Source organism: Pseudonaja textilis, chromosome Z (assembly GCF_049901715.1).
Source record: "Pseudonaja textilis isolate UNSWEBS1 chromosome Z, rPseTex1.2, whole genome shotgun sequence".
Taxonomy (NCBI): domain Eukaryota; kingdom Metazoa; phylum Chordata; class Lepidosauria; order Squamata; family Elapidae; genus Pseudonaja; species Pseudonaja textilis.
This window is the reverse complement of record NC_142008.1, coordinates 96,164,478-96,177,617: the sequence shown is the minus strand read 5'-3', so window position 1 is coordinate 96,177,617 and position 13,140 is coordinate 96,164,478. Positions and strand designations below refer to the sequence as shown.

Here is a 13,140-nt window from a genome sequence, read left to right as displayed (position 1 = left end):
CAGTCAGAGGTGGTATTTGTCTGTTCTCCAAACTACTCAAAATTTCCGCTACCGGTTCTCCAGAACTGGTCAGAACCTGCTGAATACTACATCTGCTTCTGCCTCCTATTTTCCCCACAATAACAGCCCAGGAAGGTGCTGAGAGCGAGCAACTGGCCTAGTGGTGGGATGCTGCCGATGTAACAACTGGTTCGCTAATTGTGCGCATATAAAAAGGCATGTAAGTGCTATCATGGCCCTCATGCCAAACTAAGTGAAACAATAAAGACATTGTCCACACAAACCCCCTTCATAATGGAAGTAGTTTAAACCTATAATTCGCTCAATAGTCACAGGATGAAGAATACAGAATTTGAACCCTCTTTTCCATTTTAAATCAACATATAGTTTAAACCTTTTTGGGGGGGTCTAAGTTCATATGTATTCATTTTACAGACCCCTATAGATGAACAAGAGGCCCAATCAATGCCAAATATTGAATACCTTCTACCCAACATTGGAAGAACAGCAGCATCGGGGGATGCTTCAGGTAAGCAGACTGAAAGTTTTGACTAAATGAGATCATGAGATCTAAATGGACATGAAAATCCCCCAGCACAAGATTCCCCATAGTTGTTCCAATCTTTTCCTACTTTTGAATCAAAAAATCAGGTCCAACAATTCCCCATGAATATATGAATGTGGCTACCTTTTTACTGCATAAGGTTCTATTAATCCAATGTTTCTTAAGCTTGGCAACTTTAAGATGTATGGGTTGCAATTCTCAGAATTTCCCAGCCAGTTATGGATTAATCTGAGCCAAATGTGTAAAAAAGAGATAATCTGGCAGCTTCTGAAACATTGAACTGGAGAGAGTTTCATGGAGGCAGCAACTAGGAAGGCCTCCTTTCCATGTTTTCTCTGATGCTTTGCCAGTTGCTTTGTTAGCAGCAAAAGTAATGATGTAATCCTCAGAATTTAGGCATATATGGCCATTTCAATCTAGTTTATACCTGTGCTAGTGGTGAAGTAGCCTTTGCATCACTAGAGGAGAAACCAACATTTAGGGTTAGCTCTCCTATATTCCATCTATGGTTGCTAATGCTGATGAGCATATTTCTGATTAATAGTGATGTTTTTGTCCTCTACTAGTTATAGCTGCCTTTAACTTTTCTGCTGTCTTTCTTCTCTTTTCTCTCTTTATCTTGTGTCTCCTCCTCCTTCCAACTCCAGCGGATCTGCCGGAGCTCTAGAGCTGGTACAGTGTGGTTGTGCTCTGATGTTCATGCACTAATTCCATTGGGTGATTATGAGAGAAGGGGAAAGGCAGAACTTTAGATTTTGGCTCCTTATTGGATTTTTCATGTTGAATTTAAAAGAACACTGGTGGCATTTGCTATAATGTAAAGACTAAGGTGTGGTTTTGCCTTCCAGCTATTTTTCCTTCCTGATTAAAATCAGGGAGCTTCAACCAGTAGAAATTCCTATTTCAAGTAACTGGGTATGAAAGTGTGACAAATGAGATCTCAATTTAAAACAAATACTTCTGGGTATTTCTAAGTAGTTTTTTTGATGGGGGAGCAACTTATGCAACAGTTTGATTAACTGAATTTGCCACTATACAGTTTTTTTTTTAACCATTTGTAACCCTTCTGTATATTCCTAGTATTTTTAAAATCTTTTTTTAATCACCATTTATAGGCTTGAGAAGAATAAAAGGGTTAATTCTTATCTTTGACAGCATTAGTAACATAAATCATATGCTCAGTATCTTAACATGACTTATTGTGTCACAGAGTACGTTTACATTTTTATTAGATTATTTTCCTATTTTCCCATTATATTTTCTCTTTTTCCTTTTATTATATTATAACTAACTTGAGTGGTGAAGCATTAAAACATATATAGGCCATTTTTAAAAACAAGAATTAAAAGTGATTATATTAAGTATATTTACAGTTACACTTTAAGGTTGAAGTATAATACTTACAAGGGATAAGCTGTCACTGAGGTTTATTATTTAATGAATAGATATCAAATTATAAGAAAAACTGAACAGTGTAAAATAAAATAATCACAGTCATAAATTTTAAAAGTTCTCAGTAAAGTTGTCTGGATAAATTCTTATTATCGGATGTCCAGCAAAATGTACTGAGGGACATTCTTCACCCAGCCTTCCTATCTGTCTAATCTAATTTTGAACTGAGATTTGAGTCTGATGTACAATTTGATGAAGTGTCCTCTAGAGCCTATAGTATATTTTTTCACCCACAAATATCAAAATTCAAGTAAAGGTTTTATCTCAAAGTGTGATGCCATTTCCTTCAGAAACAGTACTTCTTTAAGCTCTGGGTGTTGAGTCAGTGTGATTGTTTTGCCTTTTCTCTCTCTTGTGATTGCCAGCCACTAATTCCACATGAATGTTGCGGTCAAACCTGCAATGGAGTAGGCCTTGTGGGGACATCCATTAATTTGTCCATTGGTTTCATTGTTGCTGACATTGCTGTGGCAAATATATGTGTGTACTTGTGTGGGGAAGCTTGTTCAGAAATGGTTTGTCAAACCACCTGTTTGATGATGTGCTTATTTTATGAAAAGATCAAGGTTAATTCTGACAAATTTCCTTTGGTTCCTTCAGTTGGGACAGGAACCATTTTTGTCGACTAAAAGCCCTTTTTCAAATTGATTTTGAGAGAACCATAAGGACTAATTTAATGACTAATGTCACTGAAAGGGTCAGAACAGAATTTTAAAATTCTTTGTCCGTTTGTAGGGAGGGTGGTTTGAATTTTTTTTTTTATTTAAAAAAAGCTCATTGGAGCTTAACATAGCTGTCTTACTTCTTGATTGGTGAAAACCATGAGAAATTGTGCCATTGATACTCAGCAGTGCACTGTCATGATGTGGTGGTTTGAAGGCTGCAAAGAATAGGGTGATGGCTGCTTACAGCCTACTGATTGCAAAGCTGTTTACCTCTGACTTTCATTTGAGAGCTTCTTCTCCCATCCCCCCCCACACTTTGCATTTGTCCCTTGGTTGCTTTCTTTGGTTTTCTGGCTTGGCTGTGGACAGTGCTTCAAATGAACAGCATAGGAGGACACTGTCTTAGACGACTACATTAGCATTGGGCAGTTGCTACTCTCTTCCTAGTTCCCAGTGCCTATTAGTAGTTATCTTTAGGAGGGCTCCCTGAAGCAACTTAATTTGCCAGAGGAAGCAATTTCCTCAAATTATCTCTTTTATCTGCATACAGTTGTTTGAAATGCAAGGTATAGAATTTGGCCAATGACTGCTATTCCCAAAGATTTATGAGAGCCTCCCAAGATATGAATACATAAAATGATCTTAAGCCTTCTTAAAAGGCTATTATAATGCTTAGAATTCTTTTGATTTGTCTGATCATTGTGGGTTATTGTTTTGTAAATATATGCACATATGTATTAATGCTCTGAAATTATTTAAGGCAATATTAAAATTGTGTATGGTTGTGTAAAATTGTGTACTCACTCAACCCCTCCATGCCCCTCTGTGAGGGAGATGGGTGGGTGATAAGTTTAATAGATAAATAAATAAATGAAACCTAAAATGCCATAATGATGATGATGATGATGATGATGATTGTGATTGAAAGGGATTCTCTACTTACTTGCTTCCTAACACACCTTTCTTGGCAAGGCATTTAAAGAGGAGCCTTGCAGGGTGATCTGAAAGTACAGATAAAAATCTTGGAAATGAGCATTGGTAACACTGAAATAGTATATCTCTAAAGACATTCCTCGTTTATCCTAGGGAACTCTGAAACCTTTCAAAATGTCACATAAGTACCTTACATCAGATTACCAAAATCTCATGATATTTCAGTTTGTGGGAGTTAGGACAAACTCTGTACTCAGCCCCTGATGTTGACTACAAAGAGACAACGAAGTATTGCTATAATGTGAAGAACTTCTAGTTTCAGTTAACAGCCCCATAATGTCATTGTGAATAACTGAAATTTCTGGACCCTTCACACGTACAGATTGCAATAATCCAGAAAGAAAGGATGTTAGTATCTTTAGTGGTTCAAGCATTATCCCTTGGAACAGTTTCTGAGTTATAACCTAATCCCATTAAGTTTTACTTCAATTGTGCTAAGGAATTAGTATATCTCTTTAGAACTGATTGCATAATTTCATTTGGGATCTATATTAGTTTCTCCTCCTCCTCCTCCTCCTCTTTGGGGAAAGTGGTAGAGATGAGAGATTAAACCCTAAAATAATTCAGCTCTTCTCCATACCTCCATGGAAAATATGCTACAGTCTCTCTAAATGTTTCAGGCTATATTTATAGTTATCCAGCCAAACTGAGTCAGGAATTATGCATGAGTGTTGCTTTTTTTAAATGAAATGTTGATACTTTTATAGAATTAGTTCTGTGCCTATGCCTGTGTGAATGCATGTGTGTATGCAAATGTGTGCATGTATAACATCATGTATATAGTTCTTATTCCTTTATAGCTAATTAGGGGCTTCTATTGTTTAGGTCCCTACAGGAGATTGGTAATGATGACTGGTGATAGGTCTCCCACTGATACTCATTTTGTGTGCTTTGTACACTAAATTTCATTGTCCCTGTTCACAAATGTATTGGTCATTTCCATTGCAGAAACTGTTATCATGGGCTGCATCTCTTTCATTTGGTCATCACAACTGCATCATTTTGTTGATGCATCTTTTTGTTTCAAAAATGAAATGACATGAAATACATTTCTTGATCAATTACAAAATACTCTCTGGTATATTTCTGGTCATTTTGGAGATCTTCCTTTCCAGTAACTATTTAATAAAAAGTAATAAAATGGCTGGGAAGAAAGATTTGCTTTCATGAAAAAAATATTGAAAGAGTAACTGTCTTTGGAATACCTAATTGTGTGTTTTGTTTACTTCTCAAATTGGGGTTTACTTCTCAAAATTCCCCTACAGGTATGTCAAAAGGGAGTACTGTAGTCTTGAATATGTAATTAGTGATTGAATTATTAAAACAACAAAGGGAGCTGTGTCAATCTAAAACTTGCAGTTATAAGTCCCTCCCTACATCATATAGATTCCAGTTTAGTGCATGTGAGGCTCCTCTCATACCTGCAGTTATTTTCTGCGGCCAGCACACTGAGAGGCAGAATGTAGCATAGGAATTTTACAACTCTTCCCTCAATTTTCCATGTTGATGTTTTAGCTGGAGAATCACTGGATAGTTTGCTTATTTGCCCTTATTGATCCTCTGATTGCATGCCATCAAGTCAGTATCAAATCAGTGATCACATAGATTTTCTCCTGGGTAACTTCTCTTTGGAATCATTAAACCCCTCAATTTGCTAATCTTGGACAGGTCTGTTTTTAACTCTCCTTTTTCGTGTATTAATCCCTGCAGATTCAACTAATAGTGGATCAGCTAAATCAAAGGTAAGATCTCCTCTGGATTATTTTTGCCTTTGAGAGATGTTGGGGATGAAAAAAAGATGGTTAAGCACAAGGCCGTTAAATTCCCCAAGTTAGAAGTAAAGAGTTTGTATTAATCTGGCACTTGGTGTGCCTTTTTTTTTAAAAAAAAATAACAACAACCTTATAGACACTCAAGCATGGTAAGTTTTTTGACTAAATAGCCATGGCCTAGTTTTCTGTTGTGATATTTTGCCAGCAGCTATCACTGCCCTTTTCAGGGTGTGCTGCTTTAATGCATTTTCAGAGTGTGCTGCATAATGTACTTCTCAGCAGCTTGCAGATGACTGAGTTGTACTCTAGTGTACAGACTTAACTTATCCTTTTCTTTCTTGCCCTAAACTAAATATAAGATTATTCCACATTTCCTCCCATGATTCCTTTCTCCCCACTCCACCTTTTTCTGATTGGTATATGTAGCAACCAATATACTATTCTAAAACATTATTGGCCAAAAAAAGAGAAAGAACTGGAAGCCGGAAATTAGTTTCATAGTGTGCATGATACATTCAATTAAAAAGAAGGGGAATAAAGTTGGAGAGAAAAGAGAATCTCTGAGAATCTTTAGGGGGAATATCTGAAGGTGTTTTAGTGCATTTAGGGGATCCTAAAATTAGAATTTCTAATTGCTCTATCTGCAAATATGTTTTCCAAAACAGGGAAAATAATTCACTTTTTTAAAAGCATAATATGTTTATGCTATACTAATATATATTGCTAATCTATATTAAGGATTATGTGGGGTAAGACATTACTATCCAGGGCAATCCATCAAATAAACAATGCTAATGTCACTGGATATTTTTCTGGTATCTGTTCTTTAGCCCTCTAAAATGCTCTGGGTTTTTTTGCTTCTATTCCAGGCTTCATGTGGCTCACGGAAAGAGCACTACCATAAAGAGATGCTTGGCATCTCCTTCATCTCAGCCGTCAACCGCAAGAGGAAGAAGCGGAGAGAGGCCAAGCGTTTTGGGAGCAGCACAGATGATGATTCTGAGCATGAGTCAGCTGTCAAGAGAGACGAGGAGGAGGAGGAGGAAGTGGCTCAGGAGGAAGAAAGAGAGGCTGAAAGATTCGAGAATAGCAGCAGAGCTCCAGTTCCTGATGTGCAGGATGTCTTCCAAAGCCGGGAAAAACTAGAAGCAGAACAAGTAGAAAGAAAAGTGGCACCCGAGGAAGCCCAGAATTGGCCCTGGATGCCCGCTCAATTGTATCAGGTTACTCCACCCTGTCTACCATTGATCGCAGCCTATGCTCTGAGGTGCAGTCAGTAGCAGAGAGCCGTGGGGAGGAGGCAGATGATGAGCGGAGTGAATTTAGCCATGTGGAGACAGATACTGAGAATAGCTTTGTGCCAAAACAGTCTGGGATGCTTCCCAAAGGAGCTGGTGTGGCAGTAGTGGAGGAAGGGGGGGCTGCTGCTTCTGAAAAGATATCACACAGCCGAACCTCCTTTAGTTCCCATCACCTCATGCAGTGTGACACTCTGGCACGGCGCAAGCTTTTGCGGCCCCGACACAATAGTGAGTCTTCTTCCAAGGGTAGTACTGATGTCCCAAGTTCCAGCTCCCCAGGCAGTCAAGAATCATTGCAGCCTGTGGGTGCCCCTGAGGTCCATACCCGGCTTTCCCTCACAGAACAACTTCGACTCCGCCTCCGCGGCTCTGCAGATGACATGCTGGCAGTGCGCCTGCGAAAGCCACACTCACCTGAGACACGGCGCAAGAAGAACAGTTGGCGGCGCCATACTGTAGTGGTCCCTGGTGGTCTCAAAGACCTCAATTACGAGTGGAAAGAACAACATGTATTGGGGACTACTGAGGCTGGTCCACTAGACTCCTCAAATAGAGGTGCACTAAGGGACAACAAAGACTCTGGGCTTAGCAGCCTAGAGTCAACCAAAGCTCGGTCTTCCTCAATCACACCAGGGAACATGACAGTTCCTAACCAGCAGAGTGAGCCACAGCATCGTAAAGGCAGCTCTGAGGGGCGTTCAGCTCCCCGACGTACAGCCTCTTTACGTTTCCACCAATATCTTTAGGTAGCCGTTGAAGCTTTGTAGAATGGATGAAAGGAAAACTTGGCTTGCCCATGGTAACAGCCTTGTCTTGAGAATGGAGGAGGGTGCTCATAGGTGCAGCCACACTTGAAAGTTCCCAGTACTGGCCTTACTTTGTCTTTTTCGATACCTCGATCTGCAGTGGAGCAAGAAACTCTCCTTCTACCTACCCCTCACCTATCCTTGCTTTCTAATTCCTCCAGGTATTAATTTAATCACACCATGGTTTTGTGATTTGTGAATTTATTTATTCTCCTCTTTCCTTATCCCCAGGATGGCAGTCAAAAACGAAACAAAACAAAAATGCTGAGGTAGGTCTGATACAAGGAGGGCCATTCATTCAGCCCATTGAAATATCTTGATTTGGGATTGACTACAGTTATCCAACTGATGGGATAAGCTGCTTCATCCCTGCTTCAAAATGCCGGATCTGCAAATAAAGGAACTTTTTGGAGGAGGAGAGAATCAGAAATAGAATTCCTCCAATTAATTATTTCTTAATTATCTCCTAATTTTCATTAGTCCATGGTACCTCTTTTCTGTATTTATCTGAAAGAGGCCTTGGAACTGGGCAAACAAGATCAGAGATATTCATGAATTGAGCCCACTTCCATTTAATCACTGCTGTAGGTTCACATTTACATGGTAGATTCCTATCTACCTACAACTCCTCTCATTGTTATCTGAATGGCAGTTGATGATATTGGGAGGTTTTGAATGTTCCCATAAAAATATCTGTTGCTCCTTTTCTACCTTTCCTCTAGAAAAGCAAATTCCAAAATCTTCCATCTATCATAGCTTGGTCTTTGTCAGGTTCCTACAGGGAGGGTTGTATCTTCTTGACTTCTAGCACATGCATCAAAATCTTGTAGACATAAGCAAATTCAGGATTATGCATGGTATAGTCTCAGCTGCACTTGAAGATTATTACTGCAGAGCTATAATGGTCCCTGAAAGGTGCATAATCTCTACCACATGTAAAGGGCACTGCTGTTTTCCTCCTCCTCCTAAAGCATGGGTGTCAAACTTGATTATGTCACGTGATATATCGTGATGTATCTCAACTTTTGCCTTTGTGAAGCCAGGGTGGGCATGGCCTCTGCGTGACACATCTGGCCTATGGGCCTCCAGTTTGACACCCCTGCCCTACAATGATGTCGTCTCTAATTTTCAAAAGTCACAAAGAGAGCTATGGCATCAGACTATTTGATATATTGCAACTTTGGCTTTGAAAGCTTTGGCTGCAGTAAATCTGTTGGCATTAACAGCATCTCAAAATGCTTTTGGTTTTGTTGCAAGACTAACATGATATATACAACTGATGATATGAATTCTAAATGATACAGTACTAAATGGTACAACTCACTGTGCCTTTAAAAATATAGTCACATTTTTTGCTTAGCTCATATAAGATTTTCTTACAAGTCTGAGCTAAGGATGCAAACTTTCCAGTTTGATTTTTCCTTTCAGGCTGTGACAGTATCCCCATTTGAATAGCACTCTGCTCCTATCCCCTCATGACAGATAGTACAGTCTAGAGGGGAACACAGGATGTGGTTAATACCAATAACACAATACTGTATGTAGAATTCATGAGGGCATATTTTAAGGAGAAAATTAGCTTATGCAAATGATAATTGTGTGGAGTGTGAGTGAATCACCTGTTAAGGTGGCATATGTGTACCATGTTTTAGTTAACAATGCTTTTCTATGTAACTTCCTGTGTTCAGTCGGGGAAAGGATGAATACAGGCAGTATGTGATTTTTAGGTTTGGAGAAGAACAAGAAGAGGTAGAGGAAAGCACACCAGGACCCTGTGCAGATGTGCCAAAAAGGAGCCTCAATGATTTTTTTTAAAAATATTTTAGAATTTCCAGAGCGTAAGTTGACATGATTCCATTCAAGCCTTTGTTATGATGAAGGGCTGAAATGTCAAGTCCGTGCCATTTTCTGCTTTACTGGTAACTTCCACAACTCACTCTCTGTTACAAAGAGCAATATTGGATTTTTCATGGTGCTACATTTATTTTCAACAGTGTCTTTCTCTTAGTTTTCTCATTATACCACATGGAAGTAACCAAGGAGCCATTTTATTACATGTTGCAGATCAAGTAGGGTTTTCCATTTTGCTATTCCTCGAAATTCCTTCAAAATGAGAGACTTAACATTTGTTTTTATCTTGTGGTTATAAAAGATTTCCACACCTTATGTTTCTGTAGAATTTCATTTGGTCATAAAAGCAGGAAGTACTCTTGTGATGAATAAATATGAGAGTTGATCTTTTAAGATACATGTTTTGGTGTGTAATAGTTACTACTTCACCCCTTATGCCTCAATATAAGATAGTTACCCCTTGGAAGGAGTTGAATAACCCTTAAGAAAAAAATGTTGCTGTGAAATAACTTTCTCCACTTTCCTGTTAAGGTATGTTTTAATTGAAAAAGAAAATGAAAAAAAATCATTTTGGGGGGAAAGCAAATCAAAATCCTGACATTCTTGAAATTCAGTGGATGTCTCAGAGCAACCTGCTGTGTAGAGCATAGCCTACATCAAAAGTACTCTTTCTCCTCCTTGCAAAATAATAATAATAATAGAAAAAGTGGTAAATTTCTCTTGAATGTCAGTATTTGCAGATACATTCCAAAATCGTTATCACTGAATGAAAGGGAAACATCATTTTCATTGAAATAACTGTCTTACCACATGTTGTGTTGTTTTGTTTATGTATCGTATTCCAGGTATTACACACGGATGACATTCCAGTTGTAACACCAAATATAAGACTCAGGCTTTAAAAAATTAATGAATATATTAGGTTATAACGCAAAATCAATACATAACAAAAACAAGGATAAGGCAAGGATAAAATATCCTTGGTTAAGGATAGATTTCAATGCTGGTGTTGCTAATATTAAATGCAGCATTTAAATGGGTATGCCACACTGGTTATAGACATGGTGTAGTACATTTTTCACTATAGTCTGCCTAGCTCATTCTACGATGTCTGTGGTTTAATGACAAATGGCTATTTTTTTGTAGGAATGGTTAGCTGTAGGTTAATTCTTTGTAAACATGTTATTTTGAAGAAATGCTTTTTGTATCTGGACTTTTTAAGAACAAAGTGCATTAAAGTTGATGGTTCCTCTCCACCAATATCAATTGACAGCAACACTAGGCACTAAATGTCACACTTTGACCCAATGCCATCTTACTGTCCCTGCAGGATTGTTTGCAAAGTTATATTTTCAGAAAGTATGTATCACCAAAAATGCAGCAGTAGGGCCAAAACAGAATAACAATGAATGGGAGCTTGCCAGCTTGATAATTATTCCAAGTATTTTATTTTTAAAGAGGGGTGGGGAAGCCGTTTATGTTTTGGTGCAAAACTAAGGTCCTGTTTACACAGCAAGGTCAAGAACCTATTGGTTATTGATTCTCCAATTGCACAGTTGCAAAGACAAAGTTAATACTCATTCTGTAACTTCCTAACCAAGAACAAAACAGGCCTCTCAAACCTGCCTAAATTTTCATTGTGGAATGAAAGGGTCAGAAGAACTGTCTGTCTTGATTAAGCTAGTCTTGGTGACTTGGTAATTGAACAGGTAAAACAATTTTAAAATAACACTGTATGTAGCATCTATACTGAACTTTCAAACATTCAAAGCATTCTTGTTGAACTGTCATAACCCTCTTTATAAATTATCTGATAGAATTTGCAGTGATTATAAAGAGATGTAAAACAATTCCACATGAAATTAGACCAACCTCTTGCTTCTGGATCCATGCAGTCTTCTGTGTTTCTTCCCTTACTTCAATATTATAGTATGTCATTCCTATATATATAGGAAAGCAGGCTATTATTGTCAGCCTAACGCTAACAATAATAGCCTGCAAGAGAAGAGATTCACTCTTGGGAAATGTGGGCAAGTGACTGGTATGTTGCATGGCCACAGCTCCCTTCTCTTAAAAATTTGCAGCATATTGTAAGCCAGAAGTGTCATAGGGGGTGTCAAAAAGTCAAGATGATTTGTGTGATTGCACAATTGAAGCTGTGTGATGCATGATGAAAAAGAGGCAGAGTTTCCATTGTGCAAGTGCGATGTTTCTCTCATACAATTCTGACTTTTTGAACAATCCCTGCTGGTGGATATCCCTGATTATCTTTTGGGTTTGTTATTTAACAATAATGGCTCAGTGTCTCTGTGTGTGATTTTTTTTTTTTTTACAAAAACATTTTGCAATCATTCTTAAGGGTTCATTGTCTCACTGCCAGTGTATGTGTGAAAAAGCATCTCTTTTGCTCACAACTGGATTCTCCCTTCCAGACAAAATCCATCAGATTGAGACTACCCAGTTCCATGTGAAGTAGAGTTGGACTGCAAGCTAAAGTGGTGGTTTATACTTCAAAAATTTCAATTGAAGTCAAAGTATTACAGAAGTGCCTCCTTGGTGCTGTCAAATGACAGCTGTTTTTTATATGCATCTGGTGTGCAACATGAAAAAAGGACAGAGAGCTATGATCATCCATTTTCAGCTACCATGTTGACTTCTCTTCAAGCCCTTCTTACAAGTATACCTGTTTCATTTTTTTTTTTTTTGTTCTGAGGGAGGCGTCCCAAGTTGTCTATATGTGCCTTTCATGAGAAGACTTATTTCCCTATTTGTTACAGGCTCTTCAGTATCTTGTGGTTGAAGTGTTAGCCTAAGAGGTGGTCAGTAAGTGTATAAAATGTATTAAAATATTTCATTGAGTTAAACAATCTTAAAAACTTCCAAAGTTTAATTGTTCGCGTGACTCCATTATTACTTCTGCTTGAAGAACATTCAATAAAACTTGAACGTTTACCTAGGATTTAGGTAATTGTATGTCTCCTCTGCAAAAACCCCATCTATCTTCTATTGTTGGCCTGTTTGTGACTTTGAAAGTCAATCTAACAGGATTTAAAGGACTTAAACTCTGTGCTATTGGAAACATAAAAGGAAGGTAAACCAGAAGGCACCAAAACTACAACTTCCCTAACAGGTGTACAGTTTGTGCTGTATTTGAAGAAACAGAAAATTTGTCTCTGCTTTGCTCTGTCTTCCATGTGTTCTAAGTATGTGTCTTACTACAATTCCATTGAGACTTTGGAAAGGAGCATGTAGATGTGTGCAGGTGTGGAATTTAAAACTGAACAAAATTAAACAGTTGGCTGTATTGTAATACGTTGTCCTTACTCTTTTATGCAACTATGTGCTGTAAAGTTTTATTCACCTTTTTCACATTTATTTTGTAAATAGCTTTTACATGTGTAACATATGATGAAGAGTTTATAAGGATTTTAAGGGGAGTGTGGGAAGCCCAAAACTTTTATTTTTTTTTCCTTTTTAAAATGGAAGTTATACAACCGTAGATACTTTGGTGGTGTTTTTTTTAATAGAAAAAACAAAACTTCCTTGCATGGTTTGTCCCTCTTTTCATCTTTATGTTGTATAATATATATGGTCAAACAAAACAATTCTGCTTTAAATATAGCCCCAAAATTACAATTATATATATATTGGAAATAAACTGCCTTATTCAAAAAAACAAGTTTGCTTACTTATTTAAAGCATAAGCTCTAGCTAGTAAAACACACTATGGATAAA

General features: G+C 37.9%; 1 protein-coding gene across 1 annotated transcript in view; it reads left to right on the top strand.

The window, feature by feature from the left end:
• ARHGAP23 (Rho GTPase activating protein 23) overlaps positions 1-13,081 on the top strand; it is a 129,037-nt gene extending 115,956 nt beyond the window's left edge. The window contains 4 exon segments of the mRNA XM_026710871.2: positions 436-529; positions 5,386-5,417; positions 6,317-6,623; positions 6,626-13,081. Of these exon segments, the coding sequence (XP_026566656.2) occupies positions 436-529; positions 5,386-5,417; positions 6,317-6,623; positions 6,626-7,494 (1,302 nt within the window). The 3' untranslated portion in view covers positions 7,495-13,081.
• Positions 13,082-13,140: the final 59 nt, after the last annotated feature.